The sequence below is a fragment of the Urocampus carinirostris genome, chromosome 7 (genome assembly GCF_059441175.1).
Source record: "Urocampus carinirostris isolate Australia breed hairy pipefish chromosome 7, RoL_Ucar_1.0, whole genome shotgun sequence".
Classification (NCBI taxonomy): Eukaryota; Metazoa; Chordata; class Actinopteri; order Syngnathiformes; family Syngnathidae; genus Urocampus; species Urocampus carinirostris.
In genome coordinates this window covers 18,493,393-18,510,171 of record NC_142355.1, presented here as the reverse complement: position 1 = coordinate 18,510,171, position 16,779 = coordinate 18,493,393, and the positions used below count along the sequence as shown (strand labels likewise).

At 38.9% G+C, this 16,779-nt stretch overlaps 1 protein-coding gene, 1 non-coding gene and 1 pseudogene across 2 annotated transcripts in view; 2 read left to right on the top strand and 1 right to left on the bottom strand.

Annotated features, from left to right (window-relative positions):
- The first annotated feature begins 109 nt into the window (after positions 1 to 109).
- trnad-guc (transfer RNA aspartic acid (anticodon GUC)) lies at positions 110 to 181 on the top strand. The gene has a single exon. It is a non-coding gene; the product is annotated as a tRNA-Asp (tRNA).
- Positions 182 to 4,143: 3,962 nt separating this feature from the next.
- Positions 4,144 to 16,779, bottom strand: part of tp53i11b (tumor protein p53 inducible protein 11b) — a 49,434-nt gene continuing 36,798 nt past the window's right edge. The window contains exons 4-8 of the mRNA XM_088339956.1: positions 16,394 to 16,452; positions 13,375 to 13,423; positions 12,969 to 13,065; positions 10,802 to 10,903; positions 4,144 to 6,222 (exon numbers count right to left, since the gene is read on the bottom strand). Of these exons, the coding sequence (XP_088196082.1) occupies positions 6,089 to 6,222; positions 10,802 to 10,903; positions 12,969 to 13,065; positions 13,375 to 13,423; positions 16,394 to 16,452 (441 nt within the window). The 3' untranslated portion in view covers positions 4,144 to 6,088. The remainder of the gene's footprint in view (positions 6,223 to 10,801; positions 10,904 to 12,968; positions 13,066 to 13,374; positions 13,424 to 16,393; positions 16,453 to 16,779) is intronic.
- On the top strand, positions 7,490 to 7,650 carry LOC148362529 (U2 spliceosomal RNA; annotated as a pseudogene).

Below are 16,779 nucleotides of genomic sequence, written 5' to 3'. Positions count from 1 at the left end.
CGTTTGTTTTCTATGTTATGTAACACCCGTAAAAGCAGATTATGATTATTTTGAGCGCTGCCTGTCATAGGCACCTATTGACAGTTGACATACCACTTCCATAAACAAGTCCTCGTTAGTATAGTGGACAGTATCTCCGCCTGTCACGCGGAAGACCGGGGTTCGATTCCCCGACGGGGAGAACTTGTTTTTCTACCCTGAGTTCAAAAGTAACGGGTAATATCTGTGGCATCCCCTCTAAGGCACAGGTGTCAAACAGGCGGCCCGCGAGACAACACTCAAAGAAGCGCAAGATAAAAATTCGCTGCAGGTTGACATGTCAACTTCATGTTGTCAAAGCCAGGTACCTCGAACAAAGACACTGTACTTGTATTTATGTCTCTGTCTCTCTCTGTCTTTTCCACCCCTTTTCTTCCACTCTCTGTCTCTGTCTCTTTCACTCTCTGTGTCTCTCTTTTTCTCTTTCTTTGTTGATGTTTGTCTCTTTCTTTCGCTGTGTCTTTTTAACTTATTTTGCTCTAACGTCCTTTTTTTTCCTTTTCGCTCTTTTATCTTTCTCTCTTCTTACCCTTCGCGCTTTCTTTTCTCTCCTTCTGTCTTTCTATTTCTCTGTGGATTTCTTTACTCCTCTCGCTCTCTTTTCCCCCTCTCCCACGACTTTTTATCTCTTTTGTTTCTCACGCTCTCTCCCTCTCTCTCTTTTTCTTTCTTTGTCCTGCCCTCTTTCCTCTTCCCTCCCTCTTTCTCTTATTTCTTCATCTCTCTTTTTCTTTCTCTTTAATCTACTAGACGATAGATCTAGTCTTTGTTCTATCGTGTGGCCCCCGAGTTAAAATGAGTTTGACACCCCTGCTCTAAGGCAAGATCTTGGACATCGTTTCGGGTGTAAAACGTCTAATATTAAGACGAGTAGTGGATCTCTGTTGTTTTTTTTTTCCTTCCCTTTGACAAGATTCTGCACAGCACGCACTTTTACTCAAGTAATTATTTAGATGACTTCTACTGGGTTAGGGGTTATATATTACTATATTATAGGCAGAGGTGGGTAGAGTAGCCAAACATTTTACTCAAGTAAAAGTACCCTACTTCATAATAAAATCACTCAAGTAGAAGTAAAAGTAGTCATCCAAATACTTACTTGAGTAAAAGTAGTCAAGTATTTGTATAGTCTTTATTCACAAAGAGTCTCCAAGGGCTGCCCAGACCACAGATTATTGCAAACAACACTATTATTACACCATCCCCTGATCTAAAACCTATATGAGGGAAAGGAAAAACTCAAAAACCTAAACATGAGGAAAATGAAGAAAACCTTCAGAAAGGACCGCACATGAGATAATCCCCCTTCCAGGATGACCTCTTCTTGGCTCTCAGGATCACTGGTAGACAATCATTTTCAGAGCGAAGACTCCGAAACGTGACATGGGGGGAAAATAAATCTGAAATATATGAGGGAGCAAGTCGCATGATTTTGTATACTACCAACAGAACCTTAAAATCACATCTTAAGCAAACAGGGAGCCAATGCAGGTTAGCTAAAATCGGGGTAATGTGATTGATTTTGGATTCGGGAGACCGGAGAGTAGTGCATTACAGTAATCAAGAGGTAACAAACGCATGAATTATAATCTCCGCATCTGACTTAAAACAGCATAGGGCGAATTTTAGCAATGTTGTGAAGATGGAAAAAAGATGTTCTAGTAATAAAGTAAAAAAGTACTTGGTGAAAAAATAACTCAAGTAGTGAGTAACTCGAGCAGTGTTGTATTTATCGATATTTTTAAAACAACCAATCAGATCATCACATTATCGAATTCCATCCAATCATAAAAAAAATACATTTAATTTAAAAGTAGACTAAATTAATACGTAAATTCAAGTGCTTTAACAAATAATAAAATAAAAATAGAACAAATCAAATAAATTAAGCCCATATAGCATATTTGAAGCCCCAATACTTATCTTAACAGGCTCTGCAAGCAAAACAACAAGCTAGCCTATGAACTCCAACGAAGGAGACATTGCATATTGTAGTTGGTGTTTCGCACCTGTTTTAAGGGGAACATGCTTTTGATGTCAGGCCAGGGGTACTCCTCCTCTTCTGTGTTTTCATAGTCGGTATTGCTAAGCGACATCTGTTTCCCTCGTTAACAACTTTACCCCCACTGAAGTTGAATATGGTCACGTGACCAGGCTGCTACGTTTGATTAGTTAAACATGGTAGAACTTTCCGGAGTTCTGCGTCAAAATAAATGCGCCTTGGCGGAGACTGACAGACGCATACTTACGTGAAGAGGATTAATTAAGTAACGGCTTCAATGTTGCCTAATGTAGCGGAGTAAAAGTAAAAAAAAAATTCTTCACAAATTTACTCAAGTAAAAGTATAGGGATTTAAAAATACTCCTAGAAGTACATTGCCCAAAACTTGCTCAAGTCAATGTAACGGAGTAAGTGAGAGAGAAGCCCGGCCGGACTTAATGATTGACATTTTAAGCCCAGGCCGGAGGAACTTGATTTGATATCTCTTTATACAGTTCCCTTAAAAGAAGAACCAACAGGCTCAGAGAGTTTTTCTTCCCCAGGGCCATGACAAACCTAAACAAGCGCACAAAACTGTGAAAATATATATATATATATATATATAATTTGTCCATGTGCAGAAAAACGATCACTCATATTTCATTTCTCAACTTTTATTTGGGAAAGATTTTGCTGCTAAGGTCGTTGCACTTTTATTGGACTATTATTCTGATGCACTTATAACTTGGGCAACAACCCAAGCACTACCTTGTAAATATTTTTATTTTATCCTAAAATTCTTTTTAATCTTATTTTTTTCTTTGTACGTCTTGATTAGATGGTTTAACTAATCACAATAAAGACTGCTGTATTTTAATTCCCATCCACTTTTAACTACATTCCACTATGTCCAAATTCAGCACGAGAACTGATCATGGGAACTAACCAACGCACAAGCGCTTGCAAAATCTGGTGATATTAACGGGTGGATCTCAATAATGGCCAATGATAATTACGTTTGATGAAATCAAATAGTTTTCACTTATGGTAGCTAAAAAATATTATTTGAAATGAACACCGTATAACTTCCTGTATACAATCATTTTGGAATATTTTAGCAAAAATCTGTATTACATAGGATAAAAACACAGTTTGACTGTTATGCGCATAGTTGCTTTTTTCATTCCTTCTTTTTTACTTTTGGAGGAAAGAGATACGATTATCTTCTAAATTCTTGTAAGTGCAAAATGCCAAGGGCATTTAAACGCGCGTCCATCTAAAGAAGGGCGAAAAAGGCAAAAAACCCACTCAACTAAAGGTCAAATTACATAACTGTTGTTGTATAAATTACATAGTAGGGTAGCTTGAACCTTAGATGGCAAATGTAGCTGTTGTGTTTCAAATACATATACAATCTTTATCTCCACTTGTTCGAAGAGACAATGCCTCTAAGTTATTGAAAACAAACATCTCATCTCATTAGCCGTACCGCTTATCCTCATTAGGGTCGCGGGGGGGCTGGAGCCCATCCCAGCCATCTTCGGGCAGTGGGCAGGGGACAAATGCATATTACACAAACCTCAACTGTATGTAACATCTTACATGCAAATATTTTTGTGCAAATATTGTTTTAATTATAACTATAACATCTTCTCTGTTCCTTTACCTCACTTTGAAGATGGAGTGTCATGCCAAATTTCATTGTCAGTCACAATATGTTAACCCATTTTGTAACTGTCAGTAAAGGTATATTCTATTCCATTATTTATGGTTTGCATTTGTATAGTGCTTTTCCTGACTATGAGGAACTCCAAAAACACTACATAATGTGTTGTTTTTCATACTTTTGTCGCATGTTTTTCATATCCAATTTTCAGCAAATTATTTTTATTTAAATAACTTTTCCCTTTTACAGTCCTCATACAGGAAACATTTTAAAATACGCATTTCTCTCCATCTTCTTTTTGGTTTCCAGGCATTCTAGAAAAAGCTACAGGGAGCCACAAGGGCACTGCTAAAGAGCAACAACTTGCTGGCCCCTGGGCTAATATGCAAAAAAATCGTAATGTTTTCACTTTGGTGCACAATAAATCACACAAAAAGTAGCCTGAAGTACAAAAACATCATATTAAACAAAAAAGGTTATTTATTTCAAACCAACAATTTCAGGTACAAGATCCACAATACAGTTTATACATAAGAAAACAATGCTACAGGTAAAAACAGGACCCGGATCAGAGCAGTATAACGAACCGCAGGTCAAGATTGTATCAAACAAAAACAATTTGTATTCATCTTCCCCGGACTCAAATCTAGTGACCAATATTTTTGAGGAGTTAAGTCGTAGAACCAAGAATAGACATTCAGCCTAGGTCTGCTCTACCTTCAAATCAAGTAAAATCCCATTTACCCTAAAATGACGCACCCCGCAGTCCTTTGAACATTTCATGTTTGGCGATTTGCAGACTTTAGTAAAGTCGGAAATGGAAGTTTTCCTTCTTCTACCCCTTAATTAGCATGTTAGTAAGGAGAGGCTAGTACACTTTAGCACTATGTTGCAGCGGAGAACTGTATCTAATTAAACATTGGTAAGAGATAATTACTACTTTACAGCAGTCAAACAGACCTCATCACGTAGTCCCTATCTGGAGTTAAGACTCACCCATGCAACAAGTAGATCGTGCTCAATACTGAACATGAAACTGCAAACCTGCAATCATTCAGACCTCAGGACTACTCCCTTCTGGGGCGGGATCACGAGACCACTTTTGAAGGCAGCCTTGTGTATGTTAACTAATTGAAGCGTTCTCTTGACAGAGACTCGTGTGTGGCGAAGCACAAGTTCAGCATTAAAACACAAACTGGAATGATAGCAAATAACAGGGAGGTAGAATTGTACTGATTTGAGAATAAATGAAATGTCTAAGTACCCGTTACAAAGCACAAAAGCTCCAAACTGCACCAAATTAAATTTGATGTTCACGTCACATCCGTTACACTGAACTGTTTTGGTTCATTGTTTGCTACGCTATCTCAGCTATTGCCCCACTGCTCAAATATTACATGCATAACATTTACATACACGGGTCATTTGAAGAAGTACAAAATTACACTTGATCAAAACCTTAGCTTTACGTAATACTGAACAAGTTCTGTGATCCGCTTCAAAACACCACCAAATGAACGTTTATTTACAAATACACCCACTAAGAGAAAAGCTGCAGTGTTGGTGACTGTTTCAAATCGTTCGACAGTAGATGAACTCTTTGCTACGCTACTCGGGAGAAACCAAAGCAGTTTAGCCTGCTCTAAAACAAAGACCTCTTGTGATACCAGTTAAACACCACAGGTCAAGTATGCCATGCGTTAATTAACACAACTTTCTGAATACTTAAATACAATGTGACCGCAGTTTAGTTCACTACTGTCTTATTATCAGAGTCAACAGAGAAAACTTGTTTGGCATATGTTTAAATTTTACTGTTGATGCTAATAGTGCGTCAGCAAGCACAGAATTGAAAAACAGGCCTAGAGCACAAACACTCAATCCTTGTGTGATAAAAAGAGGCAGTCTCTAAGTGCACCGTTTTTCGTAATATACTCGCAACATTTTTTAAATTGGTAGCAAAAACTGTAAAATCTGAAACAAAACATTCAGCAACTGCTCTGTATGGTAATTAGCTGATCCTAAACAGGCTAAGAACAATACACTGTAATATAAGGCATCTTTTTCACAAGAGGAATTTGTGTGAAGTCACACATATCTGAACAAGAAAATTATTTATTTTTCTTAATCAAGTCCAATGTGCTCATTTGTTGACTGCTGGGGGTAAGATTAAGATAGGTCCTTTGGGTGATTGGAATAGGGAGAAAATAAATTCTGATGTGCACGTTTGTTGACCGTGTGGGGTAAGATAAAGCTAGGTCCTTTGGATGGATGAAACAGGGATAAATCCATCCCACTGGCAACATATAAACCTACAACCAAGCTCTAAAACCTTTGAGCATGTGTTTTACGATCCGTGCTCAGCTGTCTACTTCCCGCATCCCTGTAGGCTGCGCACGGGTTCAGATCTTCTTTGGCTTGCGGCCCAGGTGGTAGTAGTAAGCCATGGTGACCACCAGGAAGAGGGCTCTGCTGAGAAGCAGCAGTATTGCAGCGTTGGGGAGCATGCCAATCTCGATTAAGGTGATGGATGTCACTGAAGCCACACATGGTTATAAATAGACAAAGGCACAGTTAATATGGATGGTTGTAATTCATTACAGATTGAAAATAAAGACCCTCAGTTTTCTGCAGCCGAGTTGTGCAGTTTTGCAAAGATTAGTTCATAGTGCAATGCTTAAAAACATTTATGCCTTAGAAAAAGCGGATGCTCTGAAAAATGTAGGTTGTAACACTTAATGTTGACCTCTAGAGGGGGGCGTCAGCTCATGTAAGTGAAAACTAACGCGTGACAAGATTTTCAAAGGATGTACAGCAGGAGTCGGGAAGCAATCTGTGTTTTTTTGAAGAGCCACTCCGTTAATCACGCTCTCCGTATGAAAGCTATTTTTTCAACATATTTCATTTCATTAAGTGACATATGATGATATGCTAAAATCTATGGAATAATAATGACCCCAGAGTCCGTGTCCCACATCAACAAATATACAAATTGAAAACGTGCTTTCCTGCTGTTACATGAAAGAGCTGTATGGAAATTGTTACGATCTGCCTTCATCTTCGGGCTAAAAGTCATGATTGCAGCCTTTGTCAGCTCATTTATGATGCTTGTGCAAGTACGTGACATTCCTTATACACGCACAAATAAACTTATTTTTCATCATTTTTGGGGTTTGATTTGGCGTTTGGAATCTTTTACCATTTTCATGCTTGCTCTCCTAACAAATAAAAAAAACAAACTGCGGGGACGAGCATGATGTCACGATGCAGCACTCCCTTATCCCCATTCCTCTAACTCAATGTGTTACGCCAGGAACAGAACTGATAAAATTAAGATAAAATCAGAAAGGCAATGTGGAAAATAGAGAAAACATTTAACTTTCACCCTTTTAAAGGCCACATCAAATAACACATTTTAGATCGATGAGGCTCATTTTTGTCATCAATAATACTTTCAAAACTAATTGTGAGCAGCGTTATTTTGTGAAAATTAATAAATTAAAAACAAAACTCTAAATACTCCAATTAAAAAACATAGATGTATTTCGCGTAGTGCGTTGTGTGACGCTCTTTCGACCTACAGTTCCCTAATTAAATGACCGTATTGTCACGATTATAAGGCGCACCGAAAAGCCTTTATTTTTTTCAAAAGCTGACCATGCGCCTTATAATACAGTGAGCCTTATAAATGGATCAATATAGAGTCACACGGTTCCGCGACTAAGGCAAGCAGCCGCCGACAAAAATTTTCTCCGTAGGCGGAGTAGTCCACGTTGTATGCTGGAATATATATATACCGGCATTTCATTTCCTAGATTCTGGGACCTTAGCTTCGCCTAGGTGCTTAGCTTGGTATTTGCCATGATCTTTGATTTTTGCAATCCGGAGATGGAATAAGGGCTTGCTCTGTCCACTCCACGCATCAGCCCGGTATTGCAGTACTTCTGGGAACGGTGCATTCGCAATGATCGCAGCAATGCTTTAGGGCTAGGACCTTAGCTTGGCCTTTTGGCTGAGAGTAAGTGTCCCAGCTCCTAGGCTTTGTAGCGTATTATGAACTGACCGATAACGGATAATGGATAATGAATAACGAAGATAGAACAATAACCCTTAAAAACCCCAAACCCCTAACCAATGTGTCAATCATCATTTGAATCGGTCACTATTGGCTAAAGTTATTCGGAGGTAAAGAAGGCGGGTCCTTTTTAGCACTTACAGGCTCGTATAGGCTAAAGCGGGGTAAAACAAAGCCTGCAATTGGCTGAAAAAGATGTGAATCACAGTTAGGTTGGTCTAAGGCCTTGAGAAAATAATTTTACTAGTTTATTTGTAAACGGGAGTTATGGGGCGAAACAGACAGCTAGCAACAAGCAACGTCCATCGATGCAGATGCTTCTCGGCGGAATTTTTCTTTTATTTGTTGGCATTATTGCGTGTTTTGGAGTGTGAATATTGTACACGGTTGGATTTACGACACTCACGAATGTAAGAAGACCATGGTTGTGTATTATTATTGAACGTGATGGCTGCAAGACGACTTTGGTGAGCTTCCCCGGCCTTATATTTTCCTAGTATCTTGTTTCAGACTGATCTAGATGTTTCTGTGATGAGTCTATTTTTAAATTCAATTCAATTTAATTTAAAGTGATTGTTATACGCACAGTAAAGAACCACGTTTCACTGCACAATTAAATTCTTACTTTGCTGTCCACACAGTTGCCAGCAAAAATTAAAATAGAAACGAAGAAATGGTTGACATTTCTTGAATTCCAAGAGTTTAACCTTCCTAATGATATGTGGAATTACGCCTTTGAGTGATTGGTGACATCATACAGACACCATGTCCGTCCGTGTGTGACACATACAGTGCATCCGGAAAGTATTCACAGCGCTTCACTTTTTCCACATTTTGTTATGTTACAGCCTCATTCCAAATTGTATTAATTTAATCTCTTATCTCAAAATTCTACACAAAATACTCCATTATGACAATGTGAAAAAGTTTTTTTTTTTTTTTTACTTTTTTTGAATTTATTAAAAATAGAAAACTAAGAAATCACATTTACATAAGTATTCACAGCCTTTGCTTAATACTTTGTTGATCCACCTTTGGCACCGAATACAGCCTTAAGTCTTTTTGAATATGATCCCACAAGTTTATCACACCTATCTTTAGGCAGTTTTGCCCATTCATCTTTGCAATAAGTCCCAAGCTCAATCAGGTTGGATGGGAGACTTTTGTGCACAGCCATTTTCAGATCTCTCCAGAGATGTTCGATCGGATTCAAGTCTGGACTCTGGCTGGGCCAATCCAGGACATTCACGGAGTGGTTCTGAAGCCAATCTTTTGAGATCTTGGCTGTGTGCTTTCGGTTGTTGTCCTGCTGAAAAATGAACCTTCGCCCCACCTGAGGTCAAGAGCGCTCTGGAGCAGGTTTTCATCCAGGATATCTCTATATATTGCTACATTCATTTTTCCTTCTATCCTGACTAGTCTGCCAGTTCCTGCTGCTGAAAAACACCTCCACTGCATGATGCTGCCACCACCATGCTTCACTGTAGGGATGGTATTGGCCTGGTGATGAGCGGTGCCTGGTTTCCTCCAAACATGGCGCCTGGCATTCACACCAAAGAGTTCAATCTTTGTCTCATCAGACCAGAGAATTTTGTTTCTCCTAGTCTGAGAGTCATTCAGGTGCTTTTTGGCAAATTCCAGACGGGCTTCCATGTTCCTTTTACTAAGGAGTGGCTTTCGTCTGGCCACTCTACCATACAGGCCTGATTGGTGGATTGCTGCAGAGATGGTTGTCCTTCTGCAAGGCTCTCCTCTCTCCACAGAGGAACGCTGGAGCTCTGACAGAGTGACCATCGGGTTCTTGGTCACCTCCCTGACTAAGGCCTTCTTCCCTGATCGCTCAGTTTAGAAGGCCGGCCAGCTCTAGGAAGAGTCCTGGTGGTTCCAAATGTCTTCCATTTACGAATAATGGAGGCCACTGTGCTCATTGGGACCTTCAAAGCAGCAGAACATTTTCAGTATCCTTCCCCAGATTTGTGCCTCAAGACAATCCTGTCTCGCAAGTCTACAGACATTCTTTTGACTTCATGCTTGGTGTTTGTGCTCTGACATGCACACTCAACTGTGGGACCTTATATAGACAGGTGTGTGCATTTCCAAATCATGTCCAATCAACTGAATTTACTGCAGGTGGACTCCAATTAAGCTGTAGAAAGATCTCAAGGATGATCAGTGGAAAAAAGATGCACCTGAGCTCAATTTTGAGCTTCATGGCAAAGGCTGTGAATACTTATGTAAATGTGCTTTCTTAGGCTTATATTTTTAATAAATTCAAAAAAAGTAAAAACAAATGTTTTTCACATTGTCATAATGGAGTATTTTGTGTAGAATTTTGAGATAAGAGATTAAATTAATACAATTTGGAATGAGGCTGTAACATAACAAAATGTGGAAAAAGTGAAGCGCTGTGAATACTTTCCGGATGCACTGTATTTGCTTCTTTGCGAGCAGTCGGAATGTTAATGGGTTAATAAGTTTGACTAAACTATCTGACTGTTTTATTGATGTTCCCACTGCAGCGCCTTATAGTCCGATTACGCCTTATGTATTGAAAATGTTGGACAAAAAAATATTTTTAGGGGGTGCGCCTAATAACCCGGTGTGCCAATAATCGTGAAAATACTGTAATTTAGGTGCTTGGCTGGCGTTTTCCAGTGTTTCGTTACAACAGTTCTGTGGGTTTTCAAAATGAAATGTCTGATCAGTAAACATAAGATTGTTTAATGTACTTCCATAGAATAGATTCCTTAGAGACGTCCAGCCAAAACGGGGTATTTTCATGTAATAATGCAAGTGTAAACTTTGATTAAATTTTTTCCTATATCTTTGCGATTGTTTTCTGCATTGCTTTGGCTTTGCATTCATGACACTTGAAAATATTTTGACCCTAATTTTTCTCAAGCCACATATACCCATGAAAAAAGGCATATATAGCTCGCTAACAATACAATCTGAATGATGAATGATCTACAGTATTGATCTCTGAAGTAGTTAATTAACTACTAGAAGTGGCCATCAGAATTGTAAGTGTGGTGATTACCAAGAAATTGGACAGCAAAAAAGCAAGCTTCACTCAGTAGAGTCCACTGGATAATGATCTTCTCTGCTGTGTAGAGGCCATTCCAAAAGATAAGGGAAAAACCTGTAGACACAGTATTGTGGATAAATGATAGGATAAAATAAAAGAAATATGAAAAAAATATCTGTGCACACCTAAAGCGGCGGTTAATCAAATATGACATTGTGTACACAAGGCTATCTAATTTGTCTATTGATTCAGTTCAACGCTTTGATTTATTGAGTTTGATAACAGCTCCATTTTATGAGCTTCCCTGCCATTCTTCCAGTTAATTTCCTTGCATATGATGCCCATCCTGCACAAACAGAAACATACTATGGAAACCAGCAGGTGTGGGTATGTCTGTTCTCAGATAGTGGCCGCTTTGGCTGATGAGACCCCATCCCTCAACCATTTTTCTACCTCTTATCAGGACAAAATCACCCCTCCCCTCTGATAATCCCCAAAGGCCTGTTGACATTCAACAAAGAAAAAAAAAAGATTGTCTCCTATTGCTTGGGCACATCTTTGCACAGCCACGTTTAATCTCCTCTTTTGTGCTCCGCAGCATGTTCACCTTCATACACTTTCTTTATGCTGCTTGGCTCAACTGTGACACGGTTAGAATGTACGACTGAGGTATGAATAAAAACTGAAAATGTATGCAACAATGTGTAGACACCACTAATGTATTTTTTAATAAAGTAAGTTCAACTTATATGATCACAAACTTTAAAATGCTTAAAATGCTGAAAAACAAGCTTTTGTTTTCTGTTCTCGAACCCCACTTGCATGTACTAAAACCACAATCTGTGCAACAAATATTTATGCTACTTTATTTATTTCTCTGTAATTGCCCATTGTAGCACAAAAAAACCTCAGGTTTCCTATTCATGGCCAAATTAAAGCATCTTTAGTTTTCGGCTATCTTGTTTCAGAATAATCGTGATCTTTTTCTGATGAGTATATTCTGAAATGGTCATCATATCTTGATTTCAAAGAGCTTAAGCTTTCCAAAGATATGTGGCATGATGTATTTCAGTGACAGCTGACATCGTGCAGACACATATTTGTTTATCGATACCGTATATCATTGTAACTCTTTCTGTGTAACTGTAATTGTAAAAATCTCATGTTTGATTGTGAGCACATGCCACTTATAGGAGGGTGCAGCTTATGTAGGTACCAAATGGTTTTTTCTTTAAAAATATACTAGCTGTGGCTTATAATCGTGTGCGCATTAAAGTCCAAATTTCATGGTACATACAAACTAATAAAAGCTACTGTTAATCACGAGGGAAGGAATGTATATTATTTATTTTTCTTTTCCTTTGTTTTCTGGATTATGCAGCTTCCTCATTTGTTTTTTTATTTTACACGTTTTGTTTTGAGAAATTGTTTGACAATAATAAGGAAGCCTTACAGTACTTATAATGCATATTCAGAATGAATGAAAACAACAACAACAAAGCGAGGCCCCAAGAGAGCAGTGTTGGATTCCTTATCAAGCAGACTTGTTCTGTAGCATTGCAAAAATATTAAACATTTACAAGCACTTCAGCCAAAATGTAGGAACTTTTCAATCCTTAAAAACACAACATTGAAATGCAAGCATTTTCAAGGACTTCAAGCAACCATACAAACCCTGAATCATGGAATTCATACGGTAGTTTCCTAGAATGAAGCCTTAAAGCCTCAGGGTTCACACCATTTGGAAGAAAAATAGTTTATTAGCCAAAGATTGCAGTGTTTTCTATCAATGCCAATGTTTGCTATATTATTTTATATTAAAAGTTTGTTCATGAATGTTTCCAAGGGAACCAAGGTTCCAAATATATTGTCCTAACAGAAATAGTAATTTAAGGGGCAGAAGTTACGTTTGAAAAATCCTGGACCGTTTTAATGACTCTGTACTAAACTCATGACACAATCAGAAAATTGGAGGGAAAAACAGAATGCTTTGCCCAAAACCCCTAAGGGATGTTTTTCAGCCAACTGTAGCCTCCATAATTAATGCTTGAACGGAGCGGTTATGACTGCGGCTCAGTTTTTCGATCATGTAAGCTTTAAAACATCTCATCTCCTTCTCTGCATCAGTATGCAAGAAAACTGTGTTTGTTTATCATGTTTGCAAGGGCTTAAGACTCACTGAGCAAAGCTCCTCCATAAAGACGGATAGAGAGGCTGGTTGTAGTTAGCTCCTCCTCAAAAACAACCTCATATAGATGGTTGGGAAACGCCAAGGCCTGTGTATGAAATCAAGAAATAAATGTCATTATTGCAACACAGTAGCATTGTCCCCTAAATGTCTCAAAAAGGAACCCTCAAAATACAGCCACTGTTCCGCATGAGGCCTGTTTGTGAGCTCCAAGACGTAAAACACTGCCGATATTGAACATCGAAGCAAAAAAGTAGACAAAGGGTAAACTGTTACTTAAGACGCTTCAAGCGTGCACAACTGCAAAACTGACGATTCATTCATACTTGAGCATGGCTCAATGATGGACACAACTTTCTCAGAATGGTGACTGTTTTTTTCTTTCCACAACACTTACCATTAAGGCGATCACAGTGAAACCGACAGCTGAGGTTAGCAACCACATCCTATGAGAAAACACACAACAAATGTATTGCTTAATCCAGTCCTTATTCGTTTAAACAGAGTTGACACAGCCTGACTTTATAGATGGACCGATTATTGACTGGGCCGTTATTGGCATAATTACAACTTCATTTTATTTTTTCACAAATATCTGTGTTATATACCCTATATTATATACCCAAGAGCCAGTAAACTGTCTTATTATTTCAGTTAAGCTCATAAAAATGCTGCTTACCTCGCAAAGTCATTGCACAATTTGGTTTTGTTCGAAGCCAAAACAAATGTGTGTGAAAACCTTGATTTCAAAATTAGATACACTGGAAATGTCATCAAAAACAGTGCATTTAATTTTTTTGGGGGTCTGTGATATTTGTACAGAGTTGGTATTTTAATTTAAAGGAAACATGTTGGGTGAATGAACTCTTTGGAACTTTAAGCTTTTGAAATATTCAAATTATTCACAAAAACAGTCAGGCTACGTTCACAGTGCAAAGATTAATGGTCAATTCCGAATTTCTGGTGAAATCCGGAGGTTTCTTTTTGTCGGCCTTCAGCACTTTTTTTGCTGTCCAAGAAGCACTCCTGCACAGCCCTTAAAATGGCTCAGTACACACTTTCGTTTCCAATACTGCCCCCTGAAGACTGACCACACCACCACCTTCTTTAAGAGGTTTGCAGCAAGTTTAGATTTTGCAGCCATGTTCGAAGTACATTGATATATGCAGCATTTATCAAGTGAATCTTAATCCAAACCTATCCAAAAATATTTAAATGTCAAACGCCTGGAAAAAAACAAACATTTAGTCACCACAGCTTTTTCTTTGTGAATTAGAGTTATGGCTCTTTGCTTGCCCTTAAATGCAACATGAACTGTTGGAAACCTTTTCCTCATTATGATGTTTTCTGTTTATAAAACAGTGTTTATTGACCCTTTGCACACACCTAACCACGTGACGATGCCATGACGGACAGCAGTAAACTGAAGTAAACCCTACTCCCAGTGGGTAATGCCAGTAAACAGTGGATAACAACAAAATAAAGCTATACAATTCAAAACAATTGGCAATGACTTGTCAAACCATTATTGTGCAGCTGTTGGATGAGGTTCATCACCTTGTCAGAAAGCACAAAGAGCGGTAGTTAGAGAAACTGAGAATGAAGGGCTAGCTACCGACCCATACCTTCTTCCTCCTGACACATAACACCAAATCGTCCAGTCTGCCCGTCTTCAGTCTACACGATCTGCACACTATATTGTAAATGGAGTATATCCATACACTGGTGCTGATCTGAAAGCCTATAAAAGTCTGGATGCGTACTAGTTCTCTGTAGCTGGTTGGGTTACCAGTACGCATTGCTGTGCTAACAGGGGGAAGCACCTCATATTGGCATAGGGAACACATTAACATTAGCTGTTGTACATTTTTACAGGGTGCCATCAAATCTCAAATCAACTGTTACCGAAAGCTTCTCAATTTGTTTATCATTTTTATTTTAGCTAAAGTAGCACTAGCTAACTTGTTGGTAGCTACATAGTTTTTTTTTACGTGACTCATGCCTAATTTCTGCTCCCCTGCAGAATTTCTACTCGTTTTTTTGTTTTTTGTTTCAATCAGGGAAATCAATATTCCTTAATAAACATATTATGCAGAATACGATCGCTTCGTTCTGTTGGAAGCGCAGCGCTGAAAAGCATAGGAAAAATCGAGTGCGCGTTTATGTGAAGGGGATGTAGATAACGCACAACGCTCGTACCTACTTAACAAAAAATTGCTCGGAAATATATAAAACGTACCTAGTAAAAAATGCTCACTGCAAATCCTGGACTACTTTGAGGGCTGCCACTCCCTCTGATTGATTGCAAATATCCATCGCAGTCTTTTGTCTTCATCAAAAGGATATGATAAATTGCCAAATTGGGCTTAGAATCTTGCCGGGTTGGACAGCCCACTGCACAGCAACAAATCACCACATAAAAAATCCTGGTTATATTCTCCTGTTGTGGTTATTGAGATTTGCTTATTCAACTGCCATCCTTCATGGCGCTCATACTTTCTGGGACTTCAACATGACGTCACGTGCAGAGGGTCAATAAATGTAAAAAAATAATTTTCTTTGAACAATGGCACAGGATATTATTTCTAAATTGTTTTTACGAGAAGCAAGGTCTTTGGTAGAGCAGCAAACTGGGAGATACAATGTATTCTGCGTTTTTACCAGTTAGATAGATAGATAGATAGATACTTTATTCATCCCCGTAGGGAAATTCACACTTCCAGCAGTCTACCCCGTTGTTTATTAACAGATGAACATGATGCCCTAGGGGTGCTTGTAGCGAAGTGGATGACGTCACGCCAGTCCAAAAATTCGACATCCCTGCGGCAGATGGAAAACTTTTCTTTGTGAAAATCCAGGGATACACCACCTCGTGTTAGCAAGTCCGCCTCCTCTCCGATTCCCCCCGGCTTTCGTGTCTCTGTTTAGCGGCGTTGAAGCCGGATTGCTCCGGGTAGCTCCGGGTGGCTACACGTTAGCGTCCGGAATGCTAAACGTGAGCCACGTTTCCGCAAAACACAGCAACTGCGCTCCCTGTGCGCTTCGATGTTTTCCACCAGCACTCGATGATCTTATTTGGTCGTGAGTTCGCATTTACCATGATTACGGATGGTACCGAAGACTTATAACGCCGCTAGCCGCTTCGCTAGCTCCGGCTTTCCTTCCACGATAGGCCCCTTCATCACGCCGGCACGAGAATTTTTCAGGGCAAGGAGTTAAAATTCCTTGAATACACGCATTTCTTGTGCGTTAAAACCCATGTCCATAGGATAGAAGTAATCCATAGTGTAGTTGTCAAAACGGGAAGAAAAAACACCGAAGGTAGGAGCAGACAATAAAACAATAGGGCAGCTGCTGGAAAAGGCAGCCGCTCGTGGCAGCGCCGCTTTGATGCTATGGAGTTATAGTAATCTCACCTCAGCCCAAATGGCTCTCGGACTGCAAACTTCATCTCATTTCCAAGCATTTGACTGATCTATCAGAAAAAAAGAAAAAATTTAAACGATTGACAGTTAGTACTTACAGTGTTAATGCACCTTAATTAGCTCTATCCAATTTCTAAACTACTTATTATCTTCACAAGGTTTGAGATGATTTAAGCTTTTTCAGGGCAGTATGTGGGGTACATAATAAATAGGTTGCTAGCCAATCACAGGTCACGATAATGCATATTCACATACTACTGTATAAACACATCAATTAATTTAATAAATTTTTTGGCATGTTGGAGTAACCTGGTGTACCTGGTTAAAACTCACTAAATCTTATGGAAAACATGCAAAACCTGGTGAAGGTCAAAGCA